The sequence below is a fragment of the Sinocyclocheilus rhinocerous genome, unplaced genomic scaffold, assembly GCF_001515625.1.
Source record: "Sinocyclocheilus rhinocerous isolate Xijiao unplaced genomic scaffold, SAMN03320098_v1.1 scaffold2217, whole genome shotgun sequence".
Taxonomy (NCBI): Eukaryota; Metazoa; Chordata; class Actinopteri; order Cypriniformes; family Cyprinidae; genus Sinocyclocheilus; species Sinocyclocheilus rhinocerous.
Genome location: NW_015642151.1, coordinates 251,489 through 262,838, shown reverse-complemented (window position 1 = coordinate 262,838; position 11,350 = coordinate 251,489). Strand labels below are relative to the sequence as shown.

Sequence of the window (11,350 nt, the reverse complement as noted above, 5' to 3'; positions counted from 1 at the left end):
CATGCTGTATGCAAAAGCATTTGCAATTCTGTAGATGTTTTAAGATCAGTGCATTCATATGCTCAAAAGATGGATGTATTAATTGATGCATACAGGGTTTTGATGTTATTTTAGTTACAAACACATTTTATTTATAATAATTGCAATATTGAAAAGTGGATGTCATCGCAAAGTTGGTGGTGCCCTTTAATGAAGTCCCTCTACTGTTACGCTATCCAGATTTGATTTGGGAAAAAAATTATAAAAAATAGTAAATTATGTTAATCTGATAGTGTAACAATGCAAACAGGTTTTCTGTAAGGGGTAGGTTTAGGGTTAGGGGATAGAAAATATAGTTTGGTCAGTAAAAAAGTAGAAGTCTATATGGAAAGTCCCCACAAGTCACAGAAACAAACTAGTGTGTTTGTGTGTGTGAAAAAGTATATTTGTTACAGTTTACTTGCATGTATAATGTACTTTTGTACAATTTGCATTTTCTGTGTTCACTAGAAGTTATTCACTAGATTAATGCATTCAGGAGTAGCTCCTGCAGTTGCCGGAGACATGATCCTAAACTACCTTGTTCATTTTTGGCTACAGCATTATTCATTCAGCAACCATATCCACATTTTTATAGTATACAAATTGAACTGCACCCTGAGTGAGATAGAACATTGGTCCAACTAGCTACAGTATAGGACATTGTGCAGTTGCAGATTTGTGTAACTGCTCTTATTTTCTATCCAACTGAACTAGAAGATTACAGCATGAAATAGGGTTTAACAAGCCAAACAATAGAGCACTTTTTCCTCTTGTTGTGCATATGCAAATTTGCAAAAAAAATAAAAAAATAAAAAATAAATGTAATACTTGCACAGCATTTTCAATTGCACTGTGTATTGACTGGAAATCCCTTTAACTAGCATGAACTTATTTTATGAGGTGTGTACTGAGAAATTATTATTCTCTATGGGACTATAACAGCGGGTGCTAGTGTCGCAGGAGAACTAATTAGATCTCACAACACTCCAAATTCATTGGAAAAGAAGGACATTTCACTTCTAGACCTTGCAGAGATGGAGTGATTCTGCAATTTCTATGCACAATCTCATTAAATTTTTCTTTGAGGGTGCTAGTGTCGCAGGAGAACTAATTAGATCTCACAACACTCCAAATTCATTGGAAAAGAAGGACATTTCACTTCTAGACCTTGAGTGATTCTAGTGATTCTGCAATTTCTATGCACAATCTCATTAAATTTTTCTTTGAGCTTCACAAAAAAAAAAAAAAAAAAATAATAATATTTTACTTACTTTTACCCAATAAGTGTTTTACTAGTCCAAGAACCTGAGGATCATTAATTAATGAAATATACAACGCATCCAGTGTTCCACTCAGTTAATAGCTCAATTTACCCATGTGTTCCCACTATGAGATATATACACCTCTGCGAATAATAAATTACACTTCACAGTCCATGTTTACTTACTGTTGAATTTTGTATTGTGAAACACTCAAATTAACATTTATTTAATTAATTAACATTTAAAATAAAAAAAAGACAATGTTCTCATGTTTCTCCGAGTTTTCTTTGCCTTCTCCCACATCACTCTGAAGTCAAACAAAGCCCTCAGCAGCCTAGGATGCATTTAAACCGGCTCTTTTCCTAAGATCAATACAGAGGGTTGACAATCCCCCCTCCGCCCTTTGTCTTTCAAGTCAATGTGTTGTGCACGCGCATCTGTTTTAGTCAGGGCGAATTTACAACCAATTCATAAATTTCTCTGATATCCAGAGTGAGAAATAAATAGAGTTTTAAGCAACCCAGAAAATCACAGTGGTTGGACAACGGTATTGAAACAGAATGTGATGGGGTTATGTGCAAACTTTGCTCTAGACTACAAAGTAATTTCAACAGCCTATAATGCATATTCAACGCCAACAGGCTATGAGCTGACAAGCACAATTGAAATGTTTTTGTGTTTATTTTAATGTTATTCTATCAGATGGGAAATTCACAGGATTATTCAATTATTGTCTTGGACAACGAGGGACTCTCGAGCAGAAAACCACTGGTATAGAATTAGGGTGCGAATTAAAACTAATTTTTTTTTTTCATTTAAAACTTCTTCAAACAAGTCGACGCTTACATAAACACTGAGCACCATGGACAGCGCTAAAACGTATGAACAATGATTTGAGTAATTCGAATAATAAAAAGGGAATTTCAGACTTTCCCCAGTGAGCATTCTCCACGAGATAAACGTTTTACCAACCGTTTAATATATCGTGCGACAGAACAGAGACGGAGAAGCTGCGCTGCAGAGGTTTTGTCCTCTTAACCTGGATGTTGCGCCCAGTAATCCTCAGTAGGACAGACGGACTTTTAGACGTCAGCTGAGAAGGAGGTACACTAACATCAACACAGTACAGTTCCAGCGCATATGAGGATTGTAATCACCACACGGTGGAGCAAAGGGACGCCAAACTTTATTCCCACTTTTGAACCGATGAACCGAGCAACAAAGTTAAGCAATTGAAAAAAAAAAATCGTCGTGCATATCATCCAACACTTAAACTCTACTGCAAATAACTATCATCTCTATGGATCGCAGTCTGTTGTCAAAACGCCACAGCACATTAAATGTTTTGCTTTCCCCCAGAAAACAATGCAGTGACTTTTGTTCAATGTGTCCTCAGAACGGATTGCGATGATTGCGTCCAACTTGAGTGCGATCAGTTGCAGGAGGGCGAACAGCGCGCTGTGCCTCAGTGCAGTGGAGGAACATTTGGAGGCGTCCTCCTCCTATCGCAACCTCAGTCCCACCGGCCACCTGCTCGTGGCGGTGACCTTAGGCTTCATCGGCACTTTCGGATTCCTCAACAACCTTCTGGTTCTCGTGCTCTTCTGCCGCCACAAGATTCTGCGGTCCCCCATCAACTTTTTGTTGGTGAATATTTGCTTGAGTGATCTCCTGGTTTGCGTGTTGGGCACGCCGTTCAGCTTCGCGGCGAGCACTCAAGGGCGATGGCTCATCGGCGACACTGGATGTGTGTGGTACGGCTTTGCCAACTCGTTGTTAGGTGAGTGTTTTGCAGAATGAACCGTCTTTCTACACCTGCAGTAGGCTATGCGTTATTCAGTTCATCAGTTGTTATGTTTTTGTATGCAGTAGCCTAAAGACTTTGCATTTGTTCTCAACTGGAATGAATCATTCAAATGATCAAAACCCCTATTAATCACAAGTACCTGAAGTATCCAGTTGTGTCTTCATTTACAAGCTTAGCGTAACGTGTAGCGATAACTAAACTTATATGGCATCTTTGTGCTGCAGCAGATTCATGCTAGTTTCATACACTTTTAAAAACTATGTATATATAAAAAAGAGTTTTCTGCCAAAATTGTAACATTCAGTGGCTTTGAATTAGTGCCAAAAGTTTTTCAAATATTTGTAATATTTAAAAACTAAAACAAATAATAATAATACAAGTGTATTCCAGCACCTATAGTATAAACATTTAATTTGTCAAATATGTCCAAATCTAAATTATTTTGACTTATCTAAATATCATGACTTTAATTCAGAAAAGTGAAAACATGTTAGGCTAGTCATTGCACAGATGTGTTTAAGCTCTTAATGTTTTAATGAATGGCATAGAAATGCAGTTTTGAATAGTTTTTTACATCCAGGAAACAAACAACCAAACAAAAACAAACAAAGACACAGTCCACACCGGTTTCAGTACACAGACAGAATTGTAGCTTATAACTGCAGATGAGTCTGAAGGTTCTTGCTGGAGGAAGCAAATTTTATGCCCAAGTAAATTTAGTACCTTCAAATGATGTGATTCTCAGTCAATAGCTCAGTGATTGAAACACCACTTGGATAGAAGATTTCCAGGTTTTTCAAGGTTTGCCTACCTTTATCACAAATGAACTGAAATGAGACATGAAGCATTTGATGTTTTCACAATTCAAAGATTTCATGATGTTCCTTTCACCATGTTTAATTGATGTCATTTGACTAGCATGTTAACTTATATTACTTATATTGTTGTTTTAGTGATGCATGAATTCAAAACTGACAGGAAATAAAATACTGTTTTGGGTCATTTACTTGACATAGTTACAAATTTGTGTGTTACTGTTTCAATGATTTTCATTTTAGAAGATATATATAATTAGATATTAGACAGTTAATTAATGTGTACATGGAATATTAGCTGAGAAAGAGAGATGCCATTAAGGACTTGAGTCTGATGAAGACAGAGGTATAAGGAAAAATAAAATTGCTAGAAAAAGCAGAGTGCCAAACAAAGAAATCATGAGCATTGGTTAAAATATTATCTTATCCTTTCCTTGTCTATGTGACCAAATCTGAGACATTCACACTGACCTATCAGCAGACCATAGCATGTCAGGCTCACCTCAGCCTTTGGGTTTGATAACTATCAGCACCTCTGTGAGTTTAGTGATGCAAAATACATTTTTGGTTAGAAAGTGAGGTTGTAATAGAGAGATATACATCTCTCTGTTAATTTTCAGAACTGCACAGTGTCTTAGAGTAATTTATCACTTTGAATCACACCAGTCACCACTGTGTTTCCAGAACTCATAAACATTAATTACATTAGAAGGACATACAATTGTGAAGATAATAACATATTGATGTTGATGTATATTTGCTTTTAAAGAAATGATCTGTCGTTCAATCAGGAACACTGATAGTAATGTCATCAACATGCAGCCACATACATCAATCCACTACTATCAATCCACTTAGTATTTGTCATAGTAACTATTGCCAAAAGTGTCTGTCTGCATGACTTGTGAAATTATTTGTTTTCTTATATGATGTTTTAGACTTAAGAGGGTACGAATAGTATTGCATCACAATTCATACACTCTTAAAAATAAAGGTGCTTCACGATGCTATAGAGGAACCTTTTTGTCTAAATAGTTCCATAAAGAACCTTTAACATCTGAAGAACCTTTCTGTTTCACAAAATATTATAAAAAGGTAAGAAAGAGATGGTTCTTTAAAGAACCTTTGACTGAATGGTTCTTTGTGGAACCAAAATGGTTCTTCTATGGCATCGCTGTGAAGAACCTTTTAAGCACCTTTATTTTTAAGAGTGTATGATTTGGCACATTGCGCGCTGTGTTCGTCAAATCAATGACAGTGACACTGCAAATATGCAAATAAGAACATTAACCTGGGGTTTAGCAATGCACAGTGTAAAACATCAGTTTATGAATACCCAAGATTAACTTTTAACCCTGGGTAAAGTATAAGCAGTATGAAACATGAAGCAAGATATCCCAGGATTCCATTTACCTGGGGTATAGACTGACCCAGGGTTATTAATACGTAACATTTACAAGCACAAAACGTAAATTTTTGTGCGTTTTTATTAATGCTAAAACTTACAATTTAGACGTATTTCAACGTTTAAAACGTACAAATCGCTACGTATTTTTAGCTCAAAAATGTACAAATATTTACGTATCTTTTATATCATTAAAATATTCGTATCAATGCATTTTTATCATTTTATCAATGAGCGATTTAGATTGTTAGACTCCTTAACCTACCTCCAAACCTAAACCTACCCGTTTTATAGCGAATATAAAAGGATATAAAATGCAAATGACCGAAATATGCAGGAAAATAACCATTTTAGTAACAATATAGCATTAAAATATTTGTATAGTCTCGAATCCCACTCCTACTTATAAACCTAAACATTTCTGTACAGTATAAAAAACATGACAGACAGATAAATGCAATTACAATCATTTATTTATTGCAAAAATGTCAAAAGCAGCACCAAATGTAATCCAAATGATGCGTTGCACCCGCAGTCCTCTCTGGTGGAATACAGTAGGTTTGTGTGATCCAAAGCAGAATGTATGTTGTTAATCGCTGAAAATATTATCCAGATGAGTTTCATTTCGTAATTATGTTGCATTTTTGGTGTATTTTATAGTTCTATTGTTAGTCACAGCATGTTGGGAAAAAACGCCTTTTGTGGTCTATGGCAATCAAAGTAAACATTATATGACAAGTAAGGGTTAAACGATTGCAGAAATTTTATTTATTAGAAGGTTTAAAGTGAAGTCTTGTTTAACATTATGTAGGCATAGGCCTATTCTTGGAAATGAGCTGGCAGCAGAAATCACACAACAAAACGAAATTGTATCATTTCATAAGTAAACGAGTAAACAATTTAATAATATAGTGTATTTTACTTATTAATTTATTTTGCATTTGATCAGATCAGATAGAGATAGCCTAACCATGCTAGAACCTCAGACTGCTTTGTTTTACAGTATGTCTAGAGAAGGATCTCTATAGTTATATTCTCTCTTTTGAGCAGAGAATGCTTTTCTTTTTTGGCATCGCAAGGCTGCCAGTGAATGCAGCAGAGCAAGACAAATCACATTTGATTGCTTTGTTTTTGGGAAAATCACCTCTTGGCAGCTTAACATAGACAGAATATTAGATTTTGAATCCACCTCAGTATGGCTTGAGATCTTATGCAATTTTTCAGATATTTACTATATCTGATTAATCTCCTCTGAGATGTTATGTGGACAATTTATCATTAAAATAAGCAAAAAAGGCCTCATGTCTCATAAAATGTTTATGACTTTTGGTTTCATCTGGATTCAGTTTGAAGAAAGTAATCAAAAAGTAATTTCATACTACAGGGCTGTGTTCTTGAGCACTGATTCCAGAGGAACACTTTAAAAAGTCTGACCTTGTAGTGCATCAAAATGTGAGTTACATCTCTCCTTAACTTCGAAAAAAAATTAATTAATGTGTATTAAATGTGTTATTAATATGGTTAATAATGCCGAGGTTGCTGAGCATGATAAATATTACAATAGTAATATAAAAAGTAATACATTACACATGTATTGTACCAATCAATCATGTGTGTGTGTATACATATATGATTTTTTTTGTAAAAAGATGTTTATAATATGTTAATAAAAGTTGTTTAAAATTTGTAATATGTTTTTCTTTCTTTTTTCCCCATTGTCAGTGGGGACCAATGTTGTTTTGGGCATCACTGACTTTCATTATATACATAAAAACTTTAATGTTCAAAACATCTTTAATATTTCACAGAAGAACAAAAAGAAGAATGTTTCACAGAAGAACGTTGACCAGTGTAGCCAATCACAGACATATCTGTTGATTTCTTGAACCCAACAGCCAATCAGAGGCATTTAAGTTAGAATCCACTCACCACTAGAATCGCTGGAGTTTTTGTGCCGATGTTGTGTTCAGCACTAATCATCTCATTATAACAAAGTGTCAACACAATGTAGGTAAGAGATTCATTGTGCAGCGTAGAGAACTTCATTGATTATAACGTAACTATGTGAGATCACGATGAACGATGATGATTATAAACGGAGCACTCTTTGCAACATAGCATATTTATATATTTAGGTTAGAGCACCCTCACTAATTTAAAAAGCACCCTCAGTAATTTGATTCTAGAGCCGGGCCTGGAGTGTATTATGACATAACTTAAATTTTTGGGTGAACTATCCCCTTAAGGTGTCAAATAACCATGCTAGCATCTAGAGACCTAAATACCAAGATGTTTTCCTAGATTCTCAAAGCTGGGTATATTTGGTATATGTGGCATGGTCTAGTGGTTTAGTTAATGGATCAGCAATCGGGCTGTAGAAGGATTAGATTTCGGGTGAGCTTCATTGCGGTCATGCCCTTGAACTGGGTACTTCAGTTTATGTCACACGCCCTCCCTATCAAACCATCACACAGTCAGCTGAACTCAGTGTCCACAGGTCTGAATGTTGGCCTCCCCTAATACTCACAATAATTAATGGTGGTATTGTGGGGGACTTGATGCTGAAAAATAATGAACAAGCCACTGAGATTTAATTGTTATGAAGACATCAAAGTATCTCTGGTCTGGGTTGATGGACTTAGAAATTAAAGTGTTCGACACTAACAGATGTGCACATAGATTACTTCATTAATTGTATAGGATCTTTGCTAATTAAAATGTATTAAAATGTAAAGATTTAAGATTTACATAATCTGATTTCAAGGTAACACTTTATTTCGATAGTCCACTTTAGACATTATATTAACAGTAAGTAACTTTGCAACTACATGTCAACTAGCAGTTAGTAGAGTATTAGTAGACTGCCTGCTTAATATCTTCTAACACTTTCTTTGTCAACTTATTCTACTAACCCTAAACCTGCCCTAACAGTCTACTCTGAGAGTTAGTAGACATGTAGTTGCAAATTAATGAGAATTAGTTGACATGTAGTTACAAAGTTACTTATAGTTAATAGAATGTCTAAAGTGGACTATCGAAATAAAGTGTAACCGATTTGAAAATACAATGCATTAGTTATGCACACATTCTTGTCCATTAAACTGATTAATGAAGGAAAATGGAAAAATGGCACAAGATATTATGGAATTTTAGCTAATCCCAAGACTTTTGACAGGCCAGTCCACTTCACTGATAATATAAATTCAATATGAGGTATAAGCTTAATCTCAGATATTTGAATTTACTTCCTTGACATAAACACTTTGCCTCTGTGGTGCTATCAAAACATTCTGCTGTTTGTAGAGTCAATGGAAGACAGAAAACAAGGCGAGTGGTACATAAATTACACACTTTAGCTTTAAGAGCTGACTTGTAGATCACTTGCACCTAAAACTGCACAACAAATAAAGAGTATGGCAGAATCAAAGAATCAAAGGCTTACATCTCAGGCAACTCAACTGTACTCTGCAAAAGTACTTTCTTATGTGCATCAGAGCTGCTGTTTATCAGTCAGTGCCAGTCTTGAATTAATAGGACATGAGTTCTGCCCTTCTGAATGACTTTTCTATGCCTGTTTAAAAAATACCCATTACTGAACTCCATGTGAGCAGTCCTTTCGTAATGGAATGACACATTTGACTATTTAAACTTAAATCATATTATAACATTATTGAAAAATGTCTTTATCTTTTCTGCAGGCATTGTGTCACTTATCTCTCTGGCCGTGCTATCATACGAACGCTACTGTACAATGATGGGCTCCATGGAGGCTGATGCCACCAACTATAGGAAGGTGGCCGGTGGGGTGGTGATGTCCTGGGTCTACTCTTTAATCTGGACTCTGCCCCCTCTGTTTGGTTGGAGCCGCAATGACCCATAAGGCCCTGGGACCACCTGCTCTGTAGACTGGACAACCAAGACAGCCAATAACATCTCGTGCATCATTTGCCTCTTTATTTTTTGCCTGATTGTCCCCTTCCTGGTCATTGTCTTCTGCTATGGAAAGCTGCTGCATGCCATTAAACAGGTGAGTGAAACTCTGTGCACTGTCATTAGTTATCTGAAATCAGTTTTTCAACTAAAAAGTTAGCATGTGCCCTTGGTAGTTCAGTATTTGATTAAGGTTAGGATATCTGCTATTTAGCAGCTGCTTATAGTCCATTCGCTGAAGGGAGCATCCTGGGGTTATGTTCCTTGTTCAAGGGCACAGTGCTGGTAGGTAGTTCTAGTTGCCAGCCAGCATCTCTAAAGGAAAAGTTGACCCCAAAATGAAAGTCTCTTATTTTTCATTCACCCTTCATGCTGTTTCAAACATGTATATTTAGTAGAATACAAAAGTAGAGTATTGGAGAGTCTTTACACATCTCTTTTCACATCCAAGCTCCAAAACCAAAAAATAACTGAACACCATAAAATGGTCCCAGGGCCAGGGGTATAAAGTATGTGAGTAAATGTAATTAATTACTGTACTTGAGTATCTTTTTGGATACTCTGCAGTTCAAAGATATTAGTAACTTTTACTCTCTACTTCACTAAATTTTTGAATAAGCATCTGTACTCTTTACTCCACTACATTTGTAGTGAGGGTTGCAATTACACATTACATTTTGCACGGCACCTAGCTTTTTCTGCAGCAGTTTTTTCGGCTACAAAAGTGATATTGCCAACTACAGGGCACTGAAAGTATTATATCTTGTGCATTTTGCTCTTACCCAAACTTGTCAACAAAGCTACTTTACGAGAATGCGAGTAGTTGTGAATCACAGGTGTTTTATATACAACCCAATCTCGTGAAAGTGTGTATCAATAGCACAAGTTTATGTTTTGATTTGGCGTACTGTTTATATGCAGAAATTGACTTTGGCATGCATATGATACGCAATGGGTAGGATTAGGGTTGTGGGGTAAATGCGTAACATATGTACGCGAAAACTGCGTATCATATGCACGCCAACAAATTATGTATTATATGCACGCCAAACACGTGCGTATCATATGCACGCCAAAGTAAATTTTTGCTTATCAATACCACGATTTTCTGTTTTCATTTGGCATACTATTTATATGTATTTTTATGAGACCAGGCTCTTTATATATGAGATGAGGACATGACTGAAGCTGGCAATGAGGCCGAAACCAGCACATCCAGTGCAAGAAGGCTTTGACTTTTTAATTTTACGTAACATTATTTTATTTATCCGTTATACTGAAGAGAACTTTTTGAAGGATATTGTTTTTTTTTTTTCAATTTTGAGTTGTTCAGTTTTATTTTGATATTAGAAAAGGAACATGATTGCTTTCTTCACAAATCAACTCTTTCTTGTTTTTGTTACATGTTCTCTGTGCATTGTCTTAGACTTTTATGTCACTTCCTGTCTTCCGTGGTGTTTGTAGTCAGTTTTTAGTCCATTTGTTCATTGGTGCCCCATGATTAGTCTCCCCAGGTGTGTCTTGTTATCTTGTTAAGTTTGTTAGCCCCCTGTGTATATATAGCCCAAGTGTTTCTTTAGTTCCTTGTGAGTTGTTGAATGTAATGGTTGTCTGTTTGCTTTTCATTCTGTTCTTTGTTCGCTGTGGTTTTTGGTTTATTGTTTGTTCTAGTTTTTCCATTTAAATGCCTCTGCCTGTTTTCCCCAGCTTCTCCACAATGTTACAATTTTTCACTGGCATGCCTCTTTGAGCCTATATTTAGTATAAGTCAAATATGTAAGTACTGTTAAAATCACATAAGAATTTATTCAAGTTGTTCAGCAATTGTTGACTTTGTTGTAGCTTGTAGTGGAGTAATTTACACTGTAAAGTATCTGTACTTTTACTCAAATATGGTTTTCAGGTACTCTTTACACCTCTGAATGGTCCATATGACATGCACTATATTCCAAGTCTTCTAATGTGGCTAGATAACTTTAGGTTCTTTTATGCATCAGTGCTCAACAATTCAAATCAAAAATGGATTTAACAATTCAGCAAATTGCTTTGGTTGTCACATGTCTTAACTAAATATGGACCAGTACGAATATACCAAATGAAAAAAGACATT

The 11,350-nt window shown here is 35.7% G+C and overlaps 1 protein-coding gene across 1 annotated transcript in view; it reads left to right on the top strand.

Annotated features, from left to right (window-relative positions):
* Positions 1-2,690: 2,690 nt before the first annotated feature.
* LOC107755696 (pinopsin) overlaps positions 2,691-11,350 on the top strand; it is a 90,654-nt gene continuing 81,994 nt past the window's right edge. The window contains 2 exon segments of the mRNA XM_074560237.1: positions 2,691-3,063; positions 9,009-9,337. Of these exon segments, the coding sequence (XP_074416338.1) occupies positions 2,691-3,063; positions 9,009-9,337 (702 nt within the window).